Source organism: Melozone crissalis, unplaced genomic scaffold, assembly GCF_028551555.1.
Source record: "Melozone crissalis strain CALT ecotype California unplaced genomic scaffold, PUWL_Pcris_2 ptg000081l_1, whole genome shotgun sequence".
NCBI classification, from domain to species: Eukaryota; Metazoa; Chordata; class Aves; order Passeriformes; family Passerellidae; genus Melozone; species Melozone crissalis.
In genome coordinates this window covers 9,748,550-9,775,857 of record NW_026535858.1, presented here as the reverse complement: position 1 = coordinate 9,775,857, position 27,308 = coordinate 9,748,550, and the positions used below count along the sequence as shown (strand labels likewise).

General features: G+C 43.9%; 1 protein-coding gene across 3 annotated transcripts in view; it reads left to right on the top strand.

The window, feature by feature from the left end:
- Positions 1-1,368: 1,368 nt before the first annotated feature.
- MACROD2 (mono-ADP ribosylhydrolase 2) overlaps positions 1,369-27,308 on the top strand; it is an 849,661-nt gene continuing 823,721 nt past the window's right edge. For 2 of the 3 annotated variants that reach the window (XM_054290176.1, XM_054290175.1), the window contains exons 1-3: positions 1,369-1,600; positions 5,468-5,584; positions 24,811-24,918. In XM_054290176.1, coding sequence (XP_054146151.1) covers positions 1,555-1,600; positions 5,468-5,584; positions 24,811-24,918 — 271 coding nt within the window. In that variant the 5' untranslated portion in view covers positions 1,369-1,554. The remainder of the gene's footprint in view (positions 1,601-5,467; positions 5,585-24,810; positions 24,919-27,308) is intronic. The other variant, XM_054290178.1, reaches the window with a different exon arrangement.

Here is a 27,308-nt window from a genome sequence, read left to right as displayed (position 1 = left end):
TGTGTCAGATAACAAGCACAGTGAGGCTGTGGTGTGTCCTTTGTCACACCAGCCCCTCATCACTCCTGCTCCAAGTCAAGCACCTGCTGTGCTCCAGGGCTAAATCCATTCACTGCATAGGGAAGGGACTTTCCCTCCATGGGGGCACAAGTGAAGCTCAGAGCATCTCTAAGTTGTAGGGAAGCTTTTGTATTTATTTAGTCCATGGAAGTTGGTGTGAAGGGGAAAATGACTCTTGTTACAGAGAAGGCTGAGTCGCACGGGGGCCAAGGTCCCTTCCTTGAGCCTTGGATCCAGGTGGACCTTGGCCTCTGCCACAGCCACAGTGATTTTCACAATAGGTGGGAATTTCACAAAGGGGTGGGGGAGTGGTGTGGGGATCCCAGGAGTCACAGAGTCTCAGAATCAGGTTGGAAATGACCTTCGAGATCATCGAGTTCAACCTTTGAGTGAACACCAGATTGTCAACTACAGTATGGCACTGAGCGACATGTCCAGTTTTTTCCTAAGTACCTCCAGGGGTGATAACACCACCACCTCTCTGGGAAGCCCATTCCAATATCTAATCACAATTTCTGTGAAGAAATTCCTCCCTATGTCCAACCTAAACCTCCCTGGCCCAGCTAAAGACTATGGTTACATGGAACCACATGGCTGCAGCCTCCTTTCAGGGAGTTCCAGAGAGTGACAAGGCCACCTCTGAGCCTCCTTTTCTCCAGGCTGGCCACCCCCAGCTCCCTCAGCTGCTCCTCACAGCACTCGTGCTGCACACCCTGCACCCGCTCTCTTGCCCTTTCTCCGCACACACCAGCTCAGCCCCGCTCCCGGCACCCTCAGCCCGGCATCTCCAGCTCCAGCCGTGTTTTGACACCGGCCGGTGCCGTTTCCTTTGTCCCGGACGCTCCACGGGCGCCGCGGGCCCGCGGGAGGCGCTGGCGAGCGGGCGAGCCGGGCCAGGCTCGGGCCCGGGCCCCGGCGCCGTCGCTCGGCAACAGCCCCGCCGCCCCGGGCACAGCCCGGTACCGCCGCAACCCGGAAGCAGAGGGGCGGAGGAGGCGGGCGAGGGGCGGTGGCGGGGCGGGACGGTACCGGGGTGTCCGCTCGCTCCCTCCCTCCCTGTCGCCCCGCGGGGGCTCCGAGCGCCAGCGCCGCGCAGAGCACGCAGTGTCGCACCCAAGCACCCGCCGCGCCGTGTCCCCGCACCACACACTCTCCCAGATCCCGCCGGGCCGGCGGCACCGCGCTCAGGCTCCTCCTGGTCGGTGCGGGAGGAGGAGGAGGAGGAGGCGGCTGCTGAGCGGCGGCTGCCGGAGCCAACGGGCGGCGGGGAGCGGGGCGGGCGCTGCGGGGGTGTCGGGGTAGAGCGAGGCGTGACCCGGCTGACGGGCACCGTGCAGCGGGCGCGGAGCCGGAGCCGAACCCGGCGGGATCAGCGGCACCAGCGGCGGCGCGGGGCGTCGGTATCGCTCGGCTCTGGCTCTGGCGCGGCGTCTCCTCCACCCCCTCGTGAGCCTGGGGAACCTGCAGCTCAAAGCCGCCGCCAGCCACACCACCATGTACCCCGGCAACAAGCGGAAAAAGCTGTGGCGGGAGGAGAAAGGTATTACCGCCCTTGCCGGTGGCCGGGCCCGCTTCTCCCGCCTTTAAGCTCACGTTGAGGCGGGAGGGAGCGAGGGAAGGGAGGGAGGTGGTCCCGGTGCCTCCAGAGCCGCCGCTGCACCGGGCAGCGCTTGCCGCCGGCCGCGGCTGAGGGGACGGGGTGGGGAAGGGGGAACTCCGTGTTCTCTGCCTTCGTCCTGGGCTCTCCTGGCTGAGCCAGCCTTCATGGCAGCCCGGCCGTGCGGGAATTGGGGATGTTCCCCTCACACTCGGCGTATCGGTGAGGAGCGGAGCCCCGGGGCGGAGGGAGGGCAGTAAACAAGCCCTCTCCGGAGGGCTGCCCGCCCCCAAGTCACCTTGTGGGAGTGTTTCAGGCCGAAAAGTTGGGCACATGCTCTGGAAACGTGCTTTTTCTGCTTTCAGTGGGTTTGTTTTCTGAGGAGAAGCGGGTTTGTTGGGATCATTGGTGTAAGCAGTTTGGATTCTAGCGACGTTCAGCCGGGGTGAAATGTTTGGGGTATGGGAGTCTCAGAGCACCCCTACGTCCCATCTTTTCAACTATTTATTTATATTTTAAGGACACCGTACCTGTGTATTCTCAGTTTATAAAGCCTCTAAGCCAAACTCCAGAGCATGAAAACTGTGGGCCAAGGATTTGATGCATTGTTTTGTTTGAACTTTGTATTGATCTGGGGAGACCAATGTAAAAATTAAGAAAAAAATTCACAGAGTGGAAGTGCAACGTTTATATCTGTGAGCAGCAAAGCTTCTTACTACATTCCAAATAATGTAGTAATAGATGAGGAGAGGAAGAAATACCTATGAGAGGTATATATTTTAAGTTCTCTTTTTCCCTTCCATCACCCTTGTGATTCTGTTTCAAGCTAAGAGGGCTGAAGACCAGTTCAGTGAACAGGATTCAAGTGCACGTTTCTAAGGAAAAATTGTTAAAACAGAAATGAACATATTTTTCTGTAGTGTAGTTGCTCCTGTCAAACTCCTCTCAAATGAAGTGAGTCTTTTTCTTTCAAGCTGTCTTACAATCCATATTTCTGTAGTAAAGGTGAGGCAACACATTTCTACCTGATGAAAGTTTCTGTTTTCAATGAAGAAAGTACAGTGTAATTGTCTCAAGCATTGCTTATGTGTGATCAATTACAACCGGCTTTTCCCTTAATGCTGTATGTTTCACCTTTGAAATATACAAGGGGCGGATGGGGGAAAGTTACTGGTGGGCTCTAGTGAATATTATTACTACTCCCTCTTGTCTATTTCAGTTGTTGCTGTCTGTGTGAATTCATAACCTGGCCAGTGAACTCCAATCATTAGTAAGGAGGGTCTGGAAACGGGAGCTGCTGTGGCACACTTTTGGTGTCTCAGTCTGTCATAAGGGTGATGGTCTTCATCAGCATGGGGATGTTGCTGAAGGCAAATGAGGTTTTCCATCCAGGATGCATTTTTGAGTGCTAGCTGGCCACAGCTCCCTGTCTTTTTGCCCAGTGAGAATGAAGAGCATTTGCCAGTCTTCTGCTCCAGTAACTGTTCCAGCACCATGCTGATGTTGGCCCCGAGTACTTTGAGTGAGGAGGGCAGAAAAAGCTTCTCTCTTCATTGCTGACATTGCCCCTCAGTTTTTAGCCCTATGAGACTGCTGTTATTAAGTACCTCATTTACTAGAGAGGAAAACTACGGAAGCCCAGCTTCCTTCCTTCTTACCCAATTCAAATCTTGTCAGGTCTGCCTTCACCTTTCCAAGCATCCCTGAACCCCTGCAAAACTGTCTGTGCTCACCGGCTCTGTTCTTCCTATGAAGCTCTGAGTGTTCTTGCTCTCAGCCTTTTATATTCTGAAGTACTTCATAAAATGACAAAAAGCACTGATTGCTAAATTTGAGTTCAAACCCACTGACAATACCCTTGCTTTTCTTAATTACTTTCTTGGTAATTAAGGCTTGGTCCACATCCTCTCAGGGGAGATCTTCCATGAGGACAGCAGAAACTGAGCAGGAGCCAAGAGTGGAGGTGATTTCAGAGCCTCAGACACAGGACTGGGCTGCCTGCAAACTTCCCAAGTTTCTGCCACAGGTAGAAAGCTGTGCTTGCAGTGAAGGCTGTTGGGAGCATCCTCTGGGGGGTTTGTAAGACTCAATTTAAGTTCTTGCTGCTGACTCACAACAGCGAACTTTTGTAAAACCTTCCTGTAGAGAAAAACTTGTGTTTTGAAGGCACAGGAGTGGCTCTGTCGCCCCTTCAGCAAAAGGCACCTAGACTGGCTCTGTTTGTCAGTCCCTCAAAACTGACATGTTCTCTCAGGTCTGCCCACCTGGAGGAATTCCAGTGTGCAGGTCACATACTTGGAGTTTCCTATCCCTGGAGCTTGGGATGGGCACCCAGCTGTGCAGAGTGGTGACCCTCATCAGTCAGTTCTCATGGCAGGTGTAAATATCCCACTGAGGTACCAGACTGAATAAGGAGAGAGAAATGTGTTTGTCAACTGAAGAAATCGGTAATACTGTCAAAAAATACCAAAATGAACTTAGTTTGTTAAGGAAGGCTGTGTTCAAAACTTGCCTTATTAGACTGTGCTGACTGCAGCCTACATAAGTAGGAAACTTGATTTTGAAGAAAGACAAAAGAACCCCAGACCAGACCCCAGTGATTTTCTTTCTTGTTTTTTTAAAGATGTGATCTGAGAAGCAGTTTCCATGTTCATCTTTTGCTGCTTCTACTTGGGATGAAAATGTTCTTGTTATGTCTGCCTAGTCCTTTATGTAAAATGCAAATAATGTAGGTCTAGCCTTTCCTCACACCCCTAAAAGTTCTCCAGTCATTGAAGAGCATTTATTACTGATTAACATGTCAAGAAAAACTGTTAGTGTGGTTAAAGTAGCACAGTGCTACTGGTAAAAACAGACTGAGACATTTGAGTAGTGTATGGGTGTCATGATATTCTCTACTGGTCTTTTTCTTTCCCCCTTTTCTTTTGGGAGGGAAGAAGTTCTTCATCTTGTGCTGAGCTAATACTAAGCTTGATGAGGTAGGGAGGGAAAAGAGGATGTGACTGCAAAAATGAGCTGAAGTGCTGGGGTTGCTTGCAGTTTTGGGTCATTGGGATGGCTTTTTTTTTTTCTGTAGAAGTGCATTTATAGCAGGGTCTGAAGAGAAGTGAAGTTGGCAGTTGCTGTCATACTTATGCGGTGTTTGAGGCTTTACTTTTCACTAAACATCTGAAAAAAGAGTGATATTCTCAGTAGAAAACAAAAACAACTGCCCATATGTATTTAGTGTGGTAACCAGGTGCGTCCTATTACTATTAAAATGCAGATCTCTAAAGCTAAACTTACCTTTTTTACCACCCCAGACACTTAGCAATTAACAAAACATTTTCTGGAGCTCTGATCTCTTTTGTTATGTAGCAGCATTTTATTAATTTCCCACCATGCTCTCTGCTTTTACTTTAACTTTTGTTTTTTAAGTTCTGGTTTACAAATGCAAAACCTACAGAACTGACTTTCATACCTGAAAAAACTCCCTATAAAACAACAATTCCCTACTAAAGTTGCTGTTCTCTGATGCAGGAATTAAAGTGGCAGGAAGAAGCAGCACAGCAGTGATGTGGGGAGGAGGCCTGAAGAGCCCAGAGTGTGGGGAAGAGTTTTTAACTTATCTGGGATAGCCAGAAACAGGGGTGTGCAGTGGTACAGATGCACCACGCTCAGCTCCTCTTGTAGCTCACTGCCTCACTCTTGCTTGGTCCCCTCAAGTGGCATTCCATTCCTCAAGGGCAGTGCATTGGTCACTGTGGCTCGTCTGCAACAATGTATGAAAGCTTGCAAAACGTTTTTTTTATTTCTCTTTCCCTTGAACAGAGCGTTTGCTGAAGATGACCTTGGAAGAAAGGCGCAAAGAGTACTTGGGGGATTATGTGGCGTTAAAAACTATTCCAACGTGGATGGAAGACTTAAAAAGTAAGAGTGAAAGTGATGGTAAGTGAAGTGGGGGAGTCTTAAAATATAGAGCATTCTGTTTTCTCAGTCTGAAGTTACTTCTAGGAGCGCCAAGACTTAGAACTTGTGTTGTTTTGAACTGTGATAGCCTAAAAGTGGGACAGGGGTGAAAAAAGCTCCAACAAGGTTTCTTAAAGCCTCACTGGTGTCCCAGAACTCTGTTGGTATCCCCAGATGGAGTCACTAACCCTTAATTGTGTGAAATAGATCTTCTCTGCATGAGTCTTACTTTGCAGATACTCCAGCAGTCAGGCATGCCTAAATTTACTGAGCATAATGATATGGGGAATCTGGGCAAAACAGTGCTGCAGGTGACCCAAAAGCAGAGGGTAGGTGTGCAAGCTGAGTTATTTTCTAAGAATCCAGCAACTGGAGAAGATGGGGCCTCCCTTACATTTGGTCCTGCCTGCTTTCCTGGGCTGAGGAACATCAGTCTGGCCAGGGTAAACTCCAGTTTCCTTAGCATGTGCAGCCTTATCATGGTTGTGATCACCAGCAGAGTTGTCTAAATACTTGCAGTGAGAACTAACTAAAAATGTGAATCCTATTTGCTTACAGACTTCTCTGCTCTGCAAATAATTCTGCTTTATATTTAATATTAATTATATTAATGTATATTAATAACAGTGCCTTGTTCTTTGTCTAGTTCCCTTTCATTCACACAAAGGTATGGAGGAATAGGGATGGCTTCTGAGCTAGTTTCCTTCTCCTCTTCTGTTTTTTTTTTTGCTGTGTCTTGCTATCCTATTTGACTGAAGTCTGTGTTTTTTTGAAGGAGTATCTAACTATGAGATCTGAAGTGCTTCCTGCCTCTGCAGATATAGGACTAATTTTCTGACCCTTTTGTTATCATTACAGAGGTGAAGAGGTGTGTAGAGTAACCTCATGGCTGCAGGTGAACATGGTTTTTATGGTGATAGTCCAGGTGCAATGAGGCCTGGAGCTGATGAGCTGTTTTTAAACTGGCAGGCTGTAACACTTATTTTAGCACAATCTGAAGGAGCTCACAGATATTTCAGATGTCCTTGTCAAAAGCAGCTATTACCATTGTCTATTCCTAAAAGCATCTGGAATAATTTTCGAAGTGAAAATATGTCAAGAGATTGCTGAGCTCTTCAGCCCTGCTGAGTAGCTGTATTGCATCAGTACCCATAGACCTCTTTCTCCCATCTGAGTAGGTCGTTTATATCTTGCAACATCAGAAAGCCTCTCCATCTGGAAAACAAAGGCTGCATAAAAATAAAGAAGAGTACCTGACTTCTTGCAAGTTGATTTTGGAGGCCTGTGGTAGGTGGGAGTATACAGTATGGCATGTGGTTTAACTGGGAGACTCTTTATCCCTTCTAGCCCAAACTATGTTTTTTTTTCCAGCTACTCTCAGGTTGTCTCTAAAGCACTGAAAGTCACAGATGTTGCATTACTTGGGCTGCTGCAAGTGACAAGGTGTGGATTTACGTTGTGATTGCTGTTACACTTCACAGAAGCAGAATGTCAGTTTCTAATATGTGGGTATTGGATCATGGCAGTGGTGAATTTATTTCCTTGTAGCTGCTCTTGCATTCTTTCTGTTAGTACCCAGTACACTGCAAAAAATGCTGGAAGGCAAAAGTTGTGCTGGAGCACTTCTCTGCTAGTTGAAGGTTTTGTTACAGTGTACGTTCAGGAGAAAAATATCCTTAGACACTTTCTCTTTGATGTATTTGTTGTAAGTAAGCTGTGTGTAACAGTGAACTTCTGGAAGGCTGGGCTGCTGAAATGCTTTCACATTCCAACTGATTAGGATAATTAAAAGAAATATGTGTATTAATGTGACTGTTACTGCATTTGTTTCAAACTTTATTTCTCCTAAATGTTGACCCTGTTCTAAGGATATCAAGTGTGTCTAAAAGCTGTCTTTTTGAGCTGAATTACAGAAAAACTAGAATTTAAATCTTATTGCTGATGAGAACTTTTGCTCTGTTTGATGGGATATGCAGAAGGCAGCAGGTGCAGTTTGAATCAGATTCTGGAGAGAGCAAGTGAAGCCCCAGGTGTGATGGAATTGGTGATGATCTGTCAACACCACGGTCAAGTTCTGATATTTCCTTCAAGTGAGAGGTGACTGCTTGCACTGACAAATGGAAGGGGTCTGAAGGAAGGTGATGGTGAAAATAAAATCTTCTGTGTATTTGTCAAGCCAAAACAAAAGCTGATAGGGAATTTGGAAAAAGTTCTTTACAATTTACTCCCAATACTATATAGAGTAAAAAAAAAATGACAGATTTGATTAGTAAAGCATAGAGTGGCTGTTCAGGGAGAGTGATGAGGAGAAATCAAGGAAACAACCAAGAACAAATCAAGTGAAGCAGGCACAATCAATCCGCTGCTGGAGTAAGAAGCTGTAGGAGAAGGGCAGAGCATCTGAGCTGGCAGCCATCCCCATGGACACTCAGTGCTCAACTGGTGTTCAGCACTGCACAAGTTTTTGTACTGGCTGTTAGGAAAAATTGTGTGTAAAGTGTAAAACCTTCACAGTGCCTGTTTTTAAATGGGAATGACTCACTGGAGGGTGTTGGGGAGTTCCAGTTAGGCATCCATTTTTGTTATGTGTAAGTCTAATGGCAGATTATTAAAAAGTCTGTATGCAGAATGATGCAAACTGAAATGACCTAAGAGGTTCATATTGGGAAGGAACCAATCTCACTGCTAGGGCACTTCATGGGTGCTCTTTACTGGCAAATTGGAAGAACATACCTTTAGTTTGTAGAAGAAAGCTTTTCCCTATCCCTCTTCTACCCTTTGATAGAAGTTGTGTTCAGAACTGACTTCTGAAGAAAACCAGCAAAACTTGGTGGAAGTTCAGTGTTTTGGTGAGGATGGAGGTCTTTGTAATAGAGCAACATAACAGAGGGATGCACATCTATGTAAAGGCTCCTGAGGAGTAAAGTTACTGAATACTGAATGGCAGCTGGCAAGGGCTTTGTCTCTTTGTAGCAGCAAAGCTATTAAAAAATATTTGGAAGTTCAAAGAGGCAGTGTCTTTCAAAATGCTGTGCTGTGACTAAAAAAAAAAAAAAATCCTACATTTTTTGCAGGTCTTCTCATATGGACATGACTTGCCATAAGAAATTAGCTTGGTGTACATTGACGTGGAATTTGCTCAATATTTGTGTTAAGTCTTGGTTTTGGGAAGAGGGTGGCACAATGTGGAATGCAAAGATTAAGCTTGGTGCCCACTGTTCTGCACTAAGGGAAGCAATCTGATGTGGGCGTGTTCCTTTCCAGAAGGGCTGTGCTGTCAACACCCCTGATTTTTGGTGTGCTGCTTGCCAGGCTGCACAGGTGGATCTCGGAGATCAGGTGTTGCAGCACTGGAAGGAAAAGGGACAGTTAGTGACAAATGGCCCTCTTTAGTGTCAAGAGGGGATGGTAGGAAGGCAAAACTTGTGTTCTTGAAGTGGTCCTGTAAATACAATTTTCAGTTTTTCTCTGATTTAACTTTTTGTTATGGAAATGAGGAGCTGCCCACTTTGGAAACAAAGAATGAGCTTTCTATAGAGGGCTGGATAGTGAATGTACTGTAAGGTATCATTCTCTCCACTTGTTATCCTTCAGACAGACCAAAAGCACATAAATCTCCTCTGTTTTCTCATGTACTTTGATACAGAGTGTCTTCCTGACAACATGTGAATAATGAACTTGTTTTCGAAGTTTTGGATTTTATATCCCTGTGTTTCAATGCTATTTATTACATGCAACTTTGTTAGGTACTCATCTTGTACAGCAACTGGAGCTTATGCTGCCCAGTGAATTAAATGCCACCATGTAGACTAACAGCTGGAGTGTATTTTGAAGTTAAATACATATATTAGCTTTTTGTTGGGTACACACTAATTCCTGAAGATATCTTTACTCTGCAGTGGTGAATTTGAGAGATGACTTCTGAAAACTTTTCTGGAAAGCTTTTTTTTAAAAATTAGGGTCTTGGGAATTTTGTTGTCATTGAGTTTTGTGTGTCACTGGTAGAAAAATATTTTGTTGTATTGATTGGGTAATTCAGAAAATGGGATAAGTGATCTTGTTTAACTCCAGACAGCTGAAAATCCTGGTGATGCTCACAGCCCCTGGAATTCATTGGTATGACAGTGATGCCATGAAAACAGCAAATTCTGGTGGTGGTTTAAAGATCTTTGCTAGTGGTAAGAGTTGCTTTTCATAGGATGAAGTTAAAATGGAAGGACGTGATAACTGAGTTTATTTAAGGTTAAATGATACTCTGCAGTCATTTTGAACAAATCTGTAAATATGTTTAGATGTTTTGGCAGTCTCTGAATCTTTTTAATCTGCTATTTTTAAAGAAAATGATATGGCTCAAACTATTCAAATTAATCTAACACTGAGGGTTTTATGTATAATCATAAGGTTTGGATTTAATAAAAGCATTGTTGTACTATCAATGTGTAGCTTTCTAAATATTCACAGTGGGTTGACACAAGATTACAGAGACAAAGCATGTAGATAAGTCAGTCCAAATGCTGCATGGTGAAAAGAAAATGTGTAGTAACACTGAGCTCTGGCCAGCATTTCTTGAGATGGGTAACTAACACAAGTAACTCTCCAGTATCTCCGTGCAGCCCTGCTTGATGTGATTATCTGTCCTGCAGGAACTAGGAAACAAGGTGATAAGTATTAAACAGACTTTGGAAAGTGACATCACTATAAACTGCAGTGAAATTCAGCCAGACATCTACAAGTAAGAAATGGCATCTCTCTAAACCCTTCAGTGTTATCAGTGGTTTATACAGAAAAAGAAATTATGTTCAGCTAGAACATTGAGATTGTTAGACCAGTTTGACAATCACAAGATCTGTTGGTAAGAGCTGTGTGAAACCTGCATGTTTCCAGACCATTTCCCCGCCAAAAATCCAAGTCCATCATCTTTCATTGTGATTTTTTTTTTTCTTACAATGACTGTAACTGTCTTTATAATAGATTCTTAGCTGAGTGGCAAGGATGAAAGTGAATTGAGATAGCAGAAATTACATGAAGCCATCTTGATCCAAAAAAAAAAAGCTTTTGCTACTGAAACTCTTGGTTTGAGGAAATTTGGAGTGCAGCAGTTTTTCTGCTGAGTACACACAGAAAACAGCAATAATTTGTGTGCCTCCATTCAGGGTCTCCTCTGTTTCCTGTGGCCCTGCATGTGAATTCCAGCTTTGCCTAAACTCGTGCTTCTATTTGGTTTTGTCCTTATTTTTCATGTATTCATGGCATACCACTGTTACTCATGCTAAACATCCTATCACAGGGTCTCTTCAAGACTGGTGTGTTTGAGGTTAGAAATCTGTGTCTCTTAGATGCACATGGAGAGCACTGCTTATTAATTGCTGTGTATAATAGTTGGGGGAGCACCATGAAAAAACTAACAACTGTGATTTCTGTGAATTGTGTGAGGATTTATGGTAATTAGGTATTCTGAATACTTGTGAAATTAACTATGCTTTTTGTGGACATGGCTGAAAATGTGTTTTCTCAGTTCTGCTCTCTGTCCATGTTATATACATATTGAGGAAGCAGCAAAGGAATTAGAGGGGTGAGAAGGGCAAACCATGTTCTTAGTGTGTGCTGAAGGTGTCCAGGAGTCTGTATGCCCATGGCATAACGTGGAGTAACTTCAAGGCTGAGCTGGTATTTGGCTGCAGCAGGTATCCAAGGCTGCCAGGGCAGGAGGGTGTAACCAGAGCCCTGCGTGCTCTGCTTTGCTCAGGCTCTTGGCTGCCCTTTCACGATGTGTCCTGAACAGATACAAAGCTGCAGAATGGTGCAGATCTGACCAGGTGAGCTGGTGACCTCCCACCCTTCTGGCTTTCCCAATACATGCTTTGGCTATTGATTTCCAAAGACAGACTTGCACAGTACAGAGATGGGAATAACCCTTTGTTGTGGTTTCACGTAGTTTGGTTTTTAGTTAAGGAAAGGAAATCCATGAGCCATGGAAGTGATTCCCTGTAAGGACCTTGGCAGGCTCCTTTAGACCTGACAGAACCAATCAACTGGCTAGTTTTAAATATTGGCACCCTGTTAAATCACTTGAGAGCTGAATATACCTCTCTGAAATGGCATTTAAAGATGAGCAAGCCCCAGGAAAAACTCTGGATTCTGGCATTTGAACAGGTAACTGGATGCTGCAAGGTGGGGCCAGGAGGAGAATGAGGAGATGCCTTAGTCTTGGGCTGAAATTCTCTTGTAAGGCTGTGCTGAGGATACAACTGATACACCAGAGTTTTTTTCATTGAATGCTTTGGGGGGATGTAGCATTCTAGGCATAGCCATGAGCAGAAGCACCAGTGTTGAAGCAAGCAGATGTTGAAGTAGCTATGATCTAACAAGGAGCGTGAACAGAGAGAGATGAGAAACCTTGCCCCAGGGGTAGAAGAAGAAAACCTCTGTTCCCTGAGATAAAAGAAGAGAGCTTTTGTTTCTCTATTAGAGCAGCTCATCCTTAAAATTGCACCCCAGTAAGCTGAGATGGCCCATGGTGGTAGTTGTGGGAAGACTCCCAAACCATGGGAGGGACTTCACGATTGCAGATTTCTGGGCAGCTGCTATTTGTGACAGTTAAAACCACGAGAGAACTGTTTCTTGTAGAAAAGTCTCCATGGCATGGCAGGAGACCCTCTAAGTTCCTCTAAGTGAACTGAAGTAAGAGTATTTTTTAAGTGATAAACTGACTGAAAATAACAAATTTGTCTCTACGTTATCAGTAGAAAAAAAAAAGTTGGAGGGAGGAGAAGTGGTGTGAATGTTTATTCTGAATTGTTACTATTTCTTTTCTTTTGGTTCTGTTAATGAAATTTTCTTTATACCCTTTAAAGTTTTGAGCCTTCTTTGCTCTCCTCCTAATCCTTACCTTGCAGCAGAAAATGAGTAAATAATTCTAGTGGGTGCACTGATGTTTGGCCAGCTGTAGATGCAGTGCATCAGTTGGTGCCTTGGCCAGGAAACTCAGATTGGTGATCCTAAACCACTGCACTCTTCAGGTGCAAGCTTACTTAAGCTTAAACTGAGCAATAATCTCTGTGTTTGTGTTTGTTTGCTCTTGGAGGTGAATCATCTCTAGTTAGTGATATCCCTGATGTGAGTAGGTAAATCAGTGTGTTTAGTCCAAGAGGTGGAGGGAAACTACAGTAAACAAAAAGACTGAAGATGTCTTCAGTTGACCTTGTAATTCTCTGGTGAGTTTCATCTGAGTAACCTTTATAGGATGGATTAGCTGCCAAAGAGATGATGCTTGTTTTACAGTTTGCAATAAAGTGGTTTTGGGAAAAACAAAAAAGTTTCTTGCTTTCAGCAAGTATGAGATGATGATTATTAAAAAGTTCAGCTCTGTTTACATAGATTAAGAACACAAAATCCAGTGTAGCTAATCCTCTCTCTAAGAAAGTAAAGCACTTGTCTTTGATGTAATTAAGATGATGACTTCTCTTTAAGCTGCTGCTCTGTGACTTTTTTAACGAGGTAACTTCCATACAGCATTAAGCTTATACAAGTCCTGGATAGAATTATTATTTTTGTGGCTCTTCTGCATGCAGCTGAGAAAGCTCTCTTATCTGCAGTGTCAGACAGCTCCTTGAAGGGCAAAAGTTAACCATAAGAAGGGATGCTGCTCTCAACAACAAATTGATAAATTGGTGTTCTTATTGAGGCTCTGCAAGCTCTTGATGGGTTTTAGAGAGGGATAGTAGGTGGAGATACAAAGGGAAGTTAGGCACATCTTTGCCAGAAAGAATAATTTTAATGCCTAATTACTAGTGACTGAATCTTGACCAGATGAATAACTTTCAAGCTTCTGTCCTGTGCAGGATGAGAAACAATCCTTTTTTTTTTTTGTAGCTGCTGAATGTCACTGCACTGAAGTTTTGTACAGAGGTCCCTAAGGAAGTACTTAGTAGAGTTAGGAAGTCAAGATGATGCAGTGTGCTGTCAGCTGGCAGGCTCGGTCTGGGTGTGAGGGAGGACGGCTTTAGCAGCAGTGATGCTTTAATTTGGGATGTGCTGTTCCTCAGAAGCTGCTGAGAAAAATTGTAGGTTCCAGCTTGGAATATTTTGGTGGCTGACTTGAGTAAGATAATGTAACATATCTTAAAAAGTAGCAGGTTATATATTTAGGCTTCTGTCTTTTCTTAGATTATTATTTTTTTCTATTCTTCATTTTATATGTAAAGGGTGAGTTTCTTTTGAGTGTGGGGGATTGCAGGATCAAACCCCCAAATTCATGTACAATTTCAGTAAGTCATCTAGCTTTTCTCAGCATGGTAGCTTGGCTAGTGCCCTAATCTATAATTTTTGATGGTTTGAGGCATATGTCCTCACAGTCTTTTGCAGACAGATGTGAGCCAGTGTGCCAGCCTGATTAGAAGCCATGTGCCTATGATTAGGTTGAGGCCAAAACCAAACTGTTAAATTGTACCCTTGTCATGGCTCACTTATGTGGATCTGTTGCCTCTGTGACTTTAAGATATTCAAATGCAGGTGGAAAAAGCTAATGTCCTTCTGCAGAAGATGGAGCCCTCTTTTGATTAGACAGATAGAGACTGGTATGGCTTGGTTTAATTTGATGTAGCTTAGATATGACAGGTATTAATGAAGGTGCTGAACTATTGCCTCAACTAGGATTTGCTGCCTGGCTCTTCATAAGTAGTGATGACACAGAGTAGGCCACCCAGCTCTGGGTGTGGGAGGCTTGCAACAAGTTTGAAAGCTAACCTCATGCTCAAAGGAAGTCATCATACTGCTTTAACTCCCTTGATGGGCTTGGGGGATCACTGGTGCAGTTTAAGCTCTGTTTGGATCATGTTTACTAACTTTTGTGTGTAGCTGTATTTGCTTCATGCACAGTTGAACACTTGATTACACATGTGTTAAAAACCCAGTCACTGGAAATAACATAAGCCTGGCTTCTCTTTTTTGATTCAGTATTCCCATTTTTATTCATATGCTGTTTTTTGATTTATTTCTACATGCTCAGCATGAAGAAATGTCTCTCAACAAGCCAGCGAGGGTCTGAATAATTGTAGTGTAGAATCATAGGATTGTTAAGGTTGCAGAAGACCTCTAAGTTCATTGAGTCCAACCATTAAATGTTAGTAGTTACTCTGTGAAGTGATAGGTGGCTTTCTCCGTATGAGGACATCTAGCTGATGTGTATTTGGAAAATGAGTTGAGAGAAAATTTTTCAACTCATTCCTCAGCCCTGTAGGAAGTGCTGCTTATTTTTTTTTTTAATGCCCAGAAAATGCTCTTCTGTGCTGGAGAGAAGGCTTAACAATCCAGTAGAAGGATGTTAAATTTGGATTTCGCACAGCTTTAAAAACCATTGAAATGATATTGAGAAGTATTTTCTATTTCAGTGTACAGTGTGAGGGAGAAGCATAATGTTTGTGCACAGAGACTGTCCTGAGACTTGCAGGCTATTGCATGTTGACTTGGCATATTTGCCAATAATAACATCCCTGGGAGTGGGTCATCAAATGTTGTGTTGCAGAAGACTTCTCTAGAGTTTACCCAAAGGCTCCTGTCGAAAAGACACAGTCTTTTGCATCTCTAATGCAGAGTAGGTATGAAGAAAGTGTAGATATGAAGAAACTGGTGCACCTCTGTCTTGCTTTAAAACATCTCCCTGTTGTTATCCTGCCCTTTGCTTGTTCACAAAGGCTTTTTTGTGCAGTTATGGGCTTTTTTGATGGTCTCCTTGATATGGCTGGTTAGACTGTAAATATGCTCCAGGTTCTGTGTTTTCCATTTGCTGCACAGGTGTGACTTGTAGTTGAAGTTCAGCCTGCGCTGGATTTATTCCTGTGTGCTCAATGCAACCTTTTCTGTGTGAGGTACTCTACTGCTTTCCCACCAGTGTATTGTGTGTTACACTGCTGTCCTTTGGTGGGATTTCCTAATGAATCTACATCCACTGAAAACAAATCCCAGACTTAATGTAGCTGTCACTGAGAGTATGGGTTAGTCATATTTAAAGCAAAAGTAGAGTTCCTTTCTGTTTTTTTCCCATCTTTCTGCGTTCTCACCAGTGTTCTTATAGGGAAAGGAATTGTAAGTGTACTACAAATAACTAAATCCAGGAGAATAGGTGATGTACACAGACATTCTTATATTGACTTAAAGGCTTTGAGATTTGCTGTGTCTTTGATTTCTAGGTAGATACATAAAAGAAGATAGAGCTAAATATTTCTGCTGGCTGCTGGTGAGTTTGTAAATGCTTGAGAGTTTGTATTAATTTCCATTTTTTAAGTCTTTGAATGAAGCAAGCATGACTTGCAACACAAAGAGTAGTGGTAGACTTGTCTTCAAGTATTCGAAGTTGTTTGGATTGAACCTCCACTATTCTTCAGTGTAGCAAATTACATCTGGTATCTCAGGGGTAGGGGAAAGAAAATGTTGCAAGGTAAGAGCTAATATCTCCAATATTAGCTTCTACCTTGCAGCTTTTATATATATCCCCAAGCTTAATATCTCCATGTAAAAAACATCACCTTTTGCACCTTGGTTTGAAAGACGTGTGTCTGCCAACGAAGGTGGGAAGCTCCCTTAGAATGGAGAATATGACCTCCTTCCCTCCAAATTATTATTACTCTGAAATTATGGGGCTTTCACACAAAGATATGGAAAAGGAATAATGATCTTTACTAGTATAGGGATAACAAGGCAAAGAAGAAAAACAGTGGCAGCAGAAGCGCAAACCCAGTCCTGGCCTCTGGCAGCTGTGGCGCTTTCCCCTCGTGTGCAGTTCCATGCACGGCCAGCAGGGGCGCTGCTGGCTCACGGCCGGGCAGGGTGGGTGCGGTGACTCCCCTGCGCTCCTGCAGGGGGCGCTGTGGCATGGGCCCGGCCGCGTCCCCCTAACGCGCCAATGGCGGGCAGGCCGGTGAAAAAGATGGGAAAAAAGTTTCCTTTACAAACTCTCAGGGCAACCAGTCATGGTGTCCCTCCTGATAGTGTAATGAGCTGTAGCAAGAAAATTGGAAACAGCAAGCTGGAACAGCAGGGACGAGCAAAATCCTGGAAAGGTAAAGGAGATGTGTCAGAAACTCTGTGGCTGGGGTGTCCCAGCAGGCCGGGGGTGTGTGGCTGCAGTAGCAAAAAACTCAGAGCAATGGCAGAAGGACAATGGGGCTGGGCAGTGGCTACCTGGCTCCTGAACACAGCCAGCACAGGCTCCCTTAGAGGGTGAAGGGGCTCAGATATCCCAGGATTTCCTCAAGGCATCCGGGCAGATGCTGAAGTATGCTTTGTTTAGTGAGGTCAGCTGTTAATAAGGCCCCAATGCAGTGGCTGCTCTTATGAGCAGAACTCTGATCATGGTAGGAGAAGGCAGAAAACAGAATCCTGCAGTGGTAGCAGATTTTTCCCACAGTGGCTGCAGGCTGTTTCCCTTCCCAATGCCAAGAGTAGAAGAGAAAGCTAAGAGCTGTACCCAGCCCTTCCCCTGGCCCAAATCTTGGGATACCTCTGCTCTTGCCACAGGAACCCCCACGTAAAGAGAGAGAGAGTAGCCAGCTGCACACCTCCCCTGAGCTTGGCAGCTTATTTTGTCTTTCTCAAGTACCTGGTCATTTTTGTCTCCTAGCAACATATGGGCAAAAATTCCCTGAGAGAAAGAACAAAAGGAAAAAAATTCTAAATCTCAGCCCTTACCTATCTGTCCAATACGAGAAAACTAAAGTTCTTACTCCCACCTGGTAAGCTGTCACTCTATGTCAGGCAGAGAGGTTTTTGAATGACAATGCCATGAAATATTTGCTGACGGTTTTGCACAAGTTTTGTACTTTTCTGGTAGTAACATTTTATTTCCAAGCTTTACTTCAAGTACTACAGAAGTCTGTAATACTCAGCTAGAGAAGTCGTTGCTCAGCAATGGTGTAGAGAATGAAAAAAGCAGAAAATGTGGAATAAATTGTCTGACAGCTTAATAAATTAATGATTGAAACTAATGAATTTGTGGTTCCCCACTATAAACTTATTTTAATCCTCCTTGATGTTGTATGTGCTCACCTGTTTAAATGGGTTCTCACATTTTGGTAAGAAAAACAGGTGCTGCTGAGGACTAAGTACCTGATTGGTTGTGAAAAGTAATTTTTTCCAGACAGTTTATTGTAGGGGGAATGTATGAGTAAATGAAGGTAATGTAGAATGTAATCATATCCCCTGATGAGTTGCAGCTGGACCCTATTACTAAAGATTAGGAGCAGGCCAGATGATAATGGGCAACACCTGTAGCCAATAAGAACTGGTGGTACAAAAGAGTGGATTAGTGGGAACTGGAGTCAGATGGCTGCTGCAAGGACCAGGAAGAGTCAGTGCTAGAGGAGCTGTCCATGAGAAACATCGAGGAGGTATGGGGTTCTGGTGCTATGGAATCCTTGCACCATAATGATAATAGAACTCTTGATATATAAGACAGCAGTTTATAAAGGTGAGGGGATGAATGTTGCGCTGTTGGCGGTATGTTTTAGATGAAGGCTCGTAGTTACCCCATGTGGTACTGGATCAGCTTGAGCACACCAGGAATAGTTGTATGAATGCTGTGATATTGCCAAAACACAGGTCTTGCAGTGAAGGGATCTGCTTTGTCTTGGAAGGAATCTAGTGAAGCTGAATTACCTGCAGTCCTGTAGTTTTATAGACAAGTGTCAACATCCTCATGGGGCAATGAACAGTGTCATATGTTTGTGTCTCCATTTTTGAACTTCCATTGTTCATTATGAACTCTTTGTAGTAGAGGAAGGTTATAAAGTAGGAATTGAGTTTGAGACAATGCAGTGTAGTTTTTGCCTCCATGTGACCTTGGCTGACTGTTTGATATACTTCAGTACAACTAAGACTGCCATTCACTGGGAAGAATCTGTGCTGAAATTCTTGGTGTCACTTGGAGTGAGGTACTGATCATCAGGCTTGGGCAAGAACTTAGCAAAATACCGTATCCAATAGCATTTTTATCCCACAATATCATTACACAGTCTGGAATACCTCTGAAGGTCTGTGTTGTAAAACCAACCAAACAAGAGAGGTTTCTTCACACAAACAAAGCACATCTCCTTCTGAGTCACAGCTGAACCAGCAGCCTTTTCCATGGACCCTAAATCATGAAATCTCCAGCAGGCTTAGCAACCAGAACAGCTGGATGGTGACTCTCCAAGTAAACACACAAATACCCAAGGGTCTCAGCCTACTTATGTCTTTGCTGTCAATGTGCATGCTGCTGAAGTGAGAAGACTCTGATTTATGAATTGACAATTGCATGTCCCTGCAGATAAGGGTGCATCACAAATTAGAACTGGGAATGTATTCCTGTTCTTGTTCTCCTCGTTTGTTGTTAGTCCTTTCTCAAACTTTGTTATTTGGTACTTCAGCTTTCCGTACTGAGTCTTCTCTCAGTTTACAAAAACTTCATAAAAAAGGCAGGCTCCCTCCTTTCCTTCTACCTCTTTCTCTCCCAGACTTCAAGGGTTTTTTGCCTCTCAGCTTTGTTATTTTGGGGATTTAGAGAGCTGTGTGGGATAGACTGAGAAAAAGGTTGTTTAAGGACTGTGCAAGACCTTGTAACACAAGAAAATTGCATTTTGCATGAGTGTTGTGTGGGTTGTTCAGAGGGACTGGCTGTTTTGATCAATTCTCATGGTATGCCACTCTTTCTGTCTGTAATGTGTAAATGTCATCACTGGCTCCCATTTAAATGTGGCTGAAAAGTCAAGGCTCACACTTAGAACCTTGTTTGAGGGCTGCTGGTAGCTCTAGCACTATGTTAAACCTGGCCTGAGCGACTGAGCTTGGGGCTTTTTGTGGTAGTTATACAGGTGTGAGTCATAGCCCTCAGATGGGGGATATTTCATGCTGCCTCTTGCAGAACCTTGAATAGGAGATAGCATGACCTCCTGCCCTGGAAGATGGGGCAAAGTGTGACCTCAGGAGGTTGGTCAGTGGTGCAGAACTGGGAAGTGCAGTTCATGCACCAGATGAGCCACAAAGGTGATTAAAACATGGTAAGGGGGCTGGAGCATCTCCTGAGCCTGGAGAGACTGAGAGAGCTGAAGTTTGAACTGAAGGAGAGGTACCCCAGATGGGATGTGATCAGTGTTTATAAACATAGAGTGTAAAAGAGACCTCTCCAGACTCATCTCTGTGGTACACAGTGACAGGACAATGTCGCTGACATATTGTATGAAAATCCTTTTGCTAGGATTTTTCTGCTGAGAAGCTGAGAGGCCTCAGAAGCAAAATGTAAACAAAAACTACGAGATGGCTGTGGAATGTGGTCTGGAGATGGTTTACCAACAGGTGCATTTTTGATTGCATGTGAATTGTTTTTAATTGGTGGCCAATGACAGCCAGCTGTGTCGGACTCTCTGAGTCTGTCCTGAGATTTTTATTATTCATTTCTTTCTAGCTTTCTGATATCTCCTTTCTCTTTCTTTAGTATAGTTTTAGTATAACATTTTTAATATAATATCATAAAATAATAAATCAGCCTTCTGAAACATGGAGTCAAGAGTCTCAGCTCTTCCCTCGTTCTTGGGACCCTCAAACACCACCACAGGACAAGAGGTAGAAGCCACAAATTGAAAGAGGAAATTCTTTCTGAGCATTAAAAAGCAAAGCTACACGCATACTGTTAGGGTAGCTGAACACTGGAACTGGTTACTTGGAGAGGTTGTGGAATCTCTGTCTTTGGAGATACTTTAAATTCAGCTGAGAGAGGGTCCTGGACAACTTGCTCTGGGTGACTTGATCACTAGAAGTGCCACCCAGCCATTCTGTGATTCATGGAGTCTGTTTGCCTCCAGAGTTTGGTACTTGGCTGTAGTCCTCAGCTAATCCAATTATGCCACTCAGTAATTAGCTGAAACAGACCATATTGGCAGAGTGTGCAGCCAGGGAGAAGGTGTTGGTGTTCATCATCAAGTGCTTTTGACTTGCATGTTGTGTGCATTTTTGGCTGGGTAGAAAGTGATTTGTCTGCAACAGATGTTTCTTCCTTGTGCTCAGGTTCTGATCTCGTTTAAGTCCAAGAAGTGATAGAGCAAATCTGTCCTACAAAATAGAGCAAATCTGTACTACAAATTTGAAGTAGCACAGTGCATCTGTGAGTGCTTTTCCCCTGGTGATGGAACATATGGAAATAATGCTTATCTTGATTTAGATAAGCAATTGCCTTTCCTATACAATCATCGATGCTTACTAGGAGTAGAAGCAGACACATAATATTACAGGTCCTACAATCTGTCTATTTTAACGCTCCATACGCCTATGCAGAAACAAACAGAATAGAAATTCTATTAGATGTGAGATTAGTAATTGCTAATAGTTCATCATTTGTAGTTTCTACAGGAAACTCGTGGAAACAAAGCCTGAAGTAAAAAAAAAAAGGCACCGAAGGGAAGAAGCGCAGAGTGCGTAGCAGAATTGCTGCTGCACATTCCGACAGGGTCAGGTGTGCTCCTAAAGCTCACTCATTTCCTTTGTGTTTTCAGCAACCCAAGAAAAGTGGTTTAGTGTCCCAGTCAAGTGTTTGCTGAGGATTCTTCCAGGAAGGGCTGCCTCTTGTCTGGGGATAATGTGATTCTTGTCCCTTGCTCGGGTTCTTTTTCCAGATTCTCCTAGAGAAGGCTTCCTTGTGGGATGCATCTCTACTAGTAGCTGTTGTAGCAGGGATGAGGTAGTGGGCAAACTTAGTTCTGTTGAACTTGGAGTTAAGTTACTTCTTTCAGCTGTGGAGTCTAAAGCTGACTAGAAATGATGGAACTCTGCTATTTTCAGCTTTTTTTACTTGCAATCCAGTCTGCTGCTTGTTTTTATGAACTTGAAGAGAAATGTGTCATGTTACTTGTTTAACAAACTTCCCTTATAACAGTGTGAGTCTGTGAGCCTCGCTGCCATCAGTCCTTCTCACTTGTTCTCTCTTTGATTTCTTCTCTTATTGGCCTTTGCTCATAGAGTGCCAAGAGACTTTTGCTTTGCTATTGGTATAACTTTATACTACGGGGTTTGGTACCTATTTTTGCTACTTTGTGTGTGCTTTAGTCTTTCATTAACAGTCGTTTTAAAATACAAATGTAGTGGGGTTTTTTGTAATAAACTCTTCAAGCTGTAGGTTTTTCTCTTCCCTTTAGTGGTAAGCTCTTTGGTATTGCTGTAGGGATTTCTGTAATTGGATGCTTGAGATCTATTTAAAAAATTAATATACTTTAAAGTGTATCAGACTTTAAAACGTTGGCTATTTGAGCAGTGATTGAGTTTCAGGCTGTTTTTCCAATACTCTAGGTTTGTGCCATCCTTGTCCATTGCACCAGCTGAGTACATCTATGTCCTGGGTGGGGGCTCCCTCTAGCGGGATGTTCTGACAGTCCCTTATTCACTCGGTTCAGATGAACTTAACCCCTTTTCTTTGCAAGTGTGGTTATTGCAGACTCCATCTAATGTATTTTTGTACCCTTGTGTAAGCTGTAAAGGCCCTTTTGTTTACAACTGATCTGGAAGGAGTTGTAAACAAAGCTGAGGGCTAGGACTGCCTATTTTCTCTATTTGGTGTGAAGAGCTCAGGTAATCAACCTCATCCTACTTGAAGCTGTGGCTCTGTGGACTCCGAGATGTTTTGTACATGACTGAAAGACCAAAGGATCGTGTAGGAGGAAGAGGTTAATGAAATTGGATTGTATAGGCAGAGGGGAGGATTGTGTATAGCAGAAGAAGACTGCTGGATCTAGAGGGGAAAAAGTCGGGGTGGGACATGAATATTCAGCTGTTTCTGGTGAAGATTTTCAGCTGTAATGTATTACTGAGGCCGGGCAGAGGAGACAAGAGGAGGACCTACAGCACTGTTGCCACTTTTGTGTGTTGTCAGTAATGGCCTAAACCCCTACAGTTTGGAAAGGATGTACCAGGATCTACTCCATCCTTTGTGAATGTGTGTGTGCCGAGATGATTTAATGGCCATTGACTTCACTTTCTCATAAGAGTAACAACCAACTTGTTTGCAAGACTAAAGCTAAAACAGAAATAAAAGCTGTCTTATTAAATAATGAATTTTAATAACAATGAAATCTGTATGAGCAATGGTGCAGTATATCGCTCCATGTGCCTAGCAGGTGTTGGTTTCTCAGTCAGAGAACAGCGCTGCCTCCTCGTCCAAGTCCTTCCACACGTGGTTGTTCCTTCCCCTCTGGAGCGCGTCCCCCCGCAGGCAGCGCTGCCGCAGGTGCCTCAGGAAGCCCTTGATGGAGGCAGAGTTCTCCTTCTGGCGGCCGATCGGCTCCTCATTGAGGGGGGAGCGCTCAGCCAGGCAGCAGGTCCTTGGCCAGGCCGAGCGTGTCCAGCTCTTCTCCTGGGAGACACAGGCAGGGAGCGCGATGACGGGGGCAGAGGGGCTGCAGGGGCTGGGCCCCCTCGGGCTCTCCTAGGGCCTGGCTGGGCTGCCCCAGGCTGCAGGCTGGGTGGGGAGGATGTCAGGAAAGTTCTGTCTTGTTCTGGGGGCTCAGCCTGTCCTTGTTTCCTCCTGGGAGGGAGGGGGAAAACTGAGCCCAACCTCTGCTTCTGGGCTTGGGGCTGGGGAAGAGGCGGAGGAGCCCTGGTGCCTGCCCAGGCTTTCCTCTGCACAGGGGCTGGCGCTGCTCCTCACCCTCCAGGCTGCAGCTGCCCTGGCACCGTCCCAGCTGCCCGGTGCCCATCCCTCACCTCTCTCCGCTGCCTCCGGGCTTTTCTCCGCAGGCTGCAGCCGAGGCCGAGCGCGGCCAGCAGCAGGGCCAGGGCCAGCAGGGTGCAGCAGTGCAGCTGCAGGGGCCCCAGGCTGGCGCTGCCCGTGCCGGGGCGCGGCAGCTGCGCTCCCTGCGCTGGCACGGGCAGCCGGGCCGCGCTCCTGGGGGCGCGGCTGAGAGCTCTGGGCGTGCTGGGGAGCAGCGAGGCCACGCAGAGCCCCAGGAGCAGGGAGAGCCCCGGGCGGAGCATGGCACAGCTGCCCCGGGAGCTGCTGGGCCTGACCCCGAGCTGAGCTGTGCCCACGGGCTCCGTGCCAGGCGCTGGCACCGGCTGCGATGTCACAGAGCTGTTGCCTGGCAGCCAGAGGCTGGGAATGGCAAGGCAAGGCCAGAGGGTCTGAGTGTGTGGCTGTCTCAGCCTGCTGCTCAGTCTTGCCACTGTGGGACAGGACTCAGGAGCTTGGGGATGTGCTCTTTGTGCTCAGGAAGGAATTGCTGACATGTCAGAGTTGGTGTTCTTGAGTTGATGGAAATGGAGGGTAAGGCTAGAGGAACAAATTTGTTTGGACTGCTGCTACTTTCTTACTAAATATTGAAGACTCTTTTTGCAGACAAATAGATGAACTCAAGCTTCTTGACACTTGTGTTAGAAAGAATTTAAAAAAGTAATAGTAGAAGTGAATTTCATAGTCTTCCCTTCTCAGTTCATTTCTGGTGATGTGCATGTCTAACTTGGTGAAGCTTTGGGCAGTATGTTTGTGCAAGGGTTTGAGGTAACTGAGCTGTTCTTTAGAGTGAATCAGATATAAATGAAGTGATTTTGTAAACTCTCAAGAGTTTACAGGAATAAGAGACCTGTGATAACATTATTTAGTAACAAATCTGTTGCAAGCTTGTGTATGTTGTCTTCACCACCTGTGTCCTCCTAGTTGAGCAATTTAAGGTGACAAAGCTCCAAGTTTAAAATTTGCGTGGAGCTTTTTTCAGGCTTGTTGTCTGGCTACATGTCTTCAGAAGTCTTTCTGAATTTTGGGGCTGCTGGCAAATGGTGTGCTTGTGTATTTTTGTACTCATTTGTTATAATTCTGGATTGGAGAAATTATTACTCCGGTTAGGAGGGTAATCTTAATTCCTCAATTTGTTTTTGCAATTTACACCCTTATGATTACCAAATAAAATTACTTGATGGATCTCAGTCCAAAAATATGCATGTTTCTACAGTTTTGTAACCAAACCTTACGTGGATAAGGATCCCGTGCTTCACTAGCTTGTATTTGGGAACAAGTAACAAACGAGCAGCCTGATGTTAGGGCAGTGCTGGTGTCTCTGTGGGTTACCGCTGCCCTCTCGAGGTGAAACCGAAAGAAACTGCAGTCTGTCACCGTACTGCTGCCTGTTCAGGGCTTTGTTTACAATGACCTCGGACCCACTCTTATAACCTGGCTTTTCTGCTTTCTTGGCTTGTAGGTGAAAACGCTAAAGAAGATCTGCAAGGGAAGAAAAGTCTGAGTGAGAAAGTTTCTCTCTACAGAGGTGACATTACGCTGCTTGAGGTTGATGCCATTGTTAATGCTGGTAGGTGGTTAAATATTTTATGTAGCTGTGTCTTGAAAATCCTTTACAGCTCCATGGTACAAGTGTGAACTCTGAAAAGTTGCCTCAAACTGGTGAGTCCTGTGGAAATCTGTTGAAAAAATGGCTTTTCCTTTAGTTTGTTCATATTGTATCTGTTCATCCTGTGTGCATTTACTGGGACAGGGATTATTGTGAAACACTTATAGCAGGGTCGCCGTGAAAAAAATAATAATCTTTTGTCCATCTTTTGACTTAACTTGGTTAGCTGAGACTTCGCACTTTGTGTTGTGGAAGGCTCATTTTTGTTACTAAGTTAATGCAGTTAATCCAGTCTGTTGTTATAAATCAAGCCACTTGTGGGCTAGGTAATGTGAGAACTTTAACCACGAGGTGATAGAAAACAGAATTTTGTTTATGTGGTTTTCATAGTTGCTTTATTTTTGGGGGATTGTATGTGTCAAGTTTTTGGCCATGATCTACAGGGTTTTAAGTGTTTAAGTACCTCTTCTTGCTCAGTGACCATGTCTCCATGTGTGCAGTTGAACTCAAGAACTGTGTGTAGCATCTTGTGACAAAAAGAGGGAAATGCCTGTGCAACTAATGAATCAGTGTATTAGATTATAGTAAACTAGTTCAGTTTTTTGGCAAAAAAAACAGTGGGAAGGTTTACCCCTATACACATGCTCATAGCCGAATCTTGCCTGCACTCTCCACTCCAAAAAGAGTGTGTGGTTTGTGTGTCCTGAGGCTAAAAAGTTTTCCCCTGTAGTACTTGAGTGGCACTGATTAATTTTCAAGAACTAATTTGAAAATTCATTTCTTGGAAGGAAATGTGCTGCAGTGTCTTCTGTGTGATGGAATTAAGTTCAGAGGTTCCCAGGGTTGTAATGGCTAAAATGGATGTGTTTGCTTATCAGAGGAAAATGCCGTGTGGAGTTAGTGGTTCATGTCTGCAAAGAGCACAGGAATGTTTGCTCACACAGTGTAGAGGGTAGTGAACAGACTCTCTTTGGCTGTTGGATTGTATGACATCCCACTTTACTAGTGGACATCTGCTAATGGGTTTTGTGAAGTACAGATGGAATCCTTAGCCATTTCAAAGTACATTTTTGCATTCCAAGTACTGAGGCTGGTATTCATGTGCAAAAAAAAAAATTTAATTCATCTTCTAGTTTACTGATGCAGAAAAGCTTTCCTAAATAACAAACAATACAGTAGCATCCATGTAACATGATCCTCTCCTCACTGTGTTGACAAGACCTCTGAAACTTGAATATTTTAATATTTTTTCTTCATGCTTTTTTTAAGAGGATTTTTCCAGTAGTGCCTTTGCTGTCTTCCTTACTTTATTGCTTTACAGTAAGTCAATATTAGCATACTTTCCACCTTTTATATTTAGCTTCTCTTTGTTCATAGGCCTCCCTTGAACTACAGGCTGGAACTAGTTACGGATTAGCTTTAGAATAGGAGTACTTCAGTTTTCTTGATTTAAATCCCCCTTTAATTATCCTGAAAGGTCCAAAAAAACCTATATCCCAGACTGCAAATGATATTATCTGCCTATAAACCTATTATCTGCCTGCCATCCTTGTGAGAAATGCCTTTCTCTGAGGAGGGAAAAAAAAAGAATCAAATCAACACGTATTGATATGCAATTTTGAGAAAAGGTTTAAAGACCTTTCAAAACAGACTGAGGCTGAAAGACCTAAAGAGGGACAAAACACTCTGAAAGTATCTAGAAAGCTTAGTTGTTTTTACTGTTGTTGTCTGTTAACTGAATTTGGGCTTAAAAGGGAGATTCAGATTAGATGTTGGCAAAGCTACTTATTAATTGGAACACATTTATACAGTGATACTTTGGTGTATCAGATGGAAACAAAACAGCAGCACTAGGGCCAGGCCATTGGTACAGGTGCATTTTAAAGATTCTTCTAACTCATTATTAGCCTTCTATAGTTCCTAAAAGGCATAATATGTTAACTGTTATGAGATATTAATAAGTTTAGGTTAAAATACTCTTTATATGTCAGTGCAGTAATTAAATCTAAGCCTTTGATTTGCTTGGGATAGCTGGAAAGCTACATGATGAAGGTGTTGTGGTTCAAGATCCATATTATTTATGCAAAACATCTGCTGTGCTGGGATTCTTTTTAAATCCAACAGTTTCAGTGAAATTGTAGTGTCTCTTAGATGGCATCTAAACCCATGTTTCTGCACCATATGATGCTTTTGCAAAGAACTCCATTGTTTTTTCTTCTGCAGCTGAAGTTATCCAAGCCTCAAAGACATAAAGCAGTAAGTAGCCACAGTACCAGTTTCTGTATGTAAGTTGAATAAAATGCAGCCTGTTGAATATGGAATAGGAGATAGAACTTGCACATATTTATCTC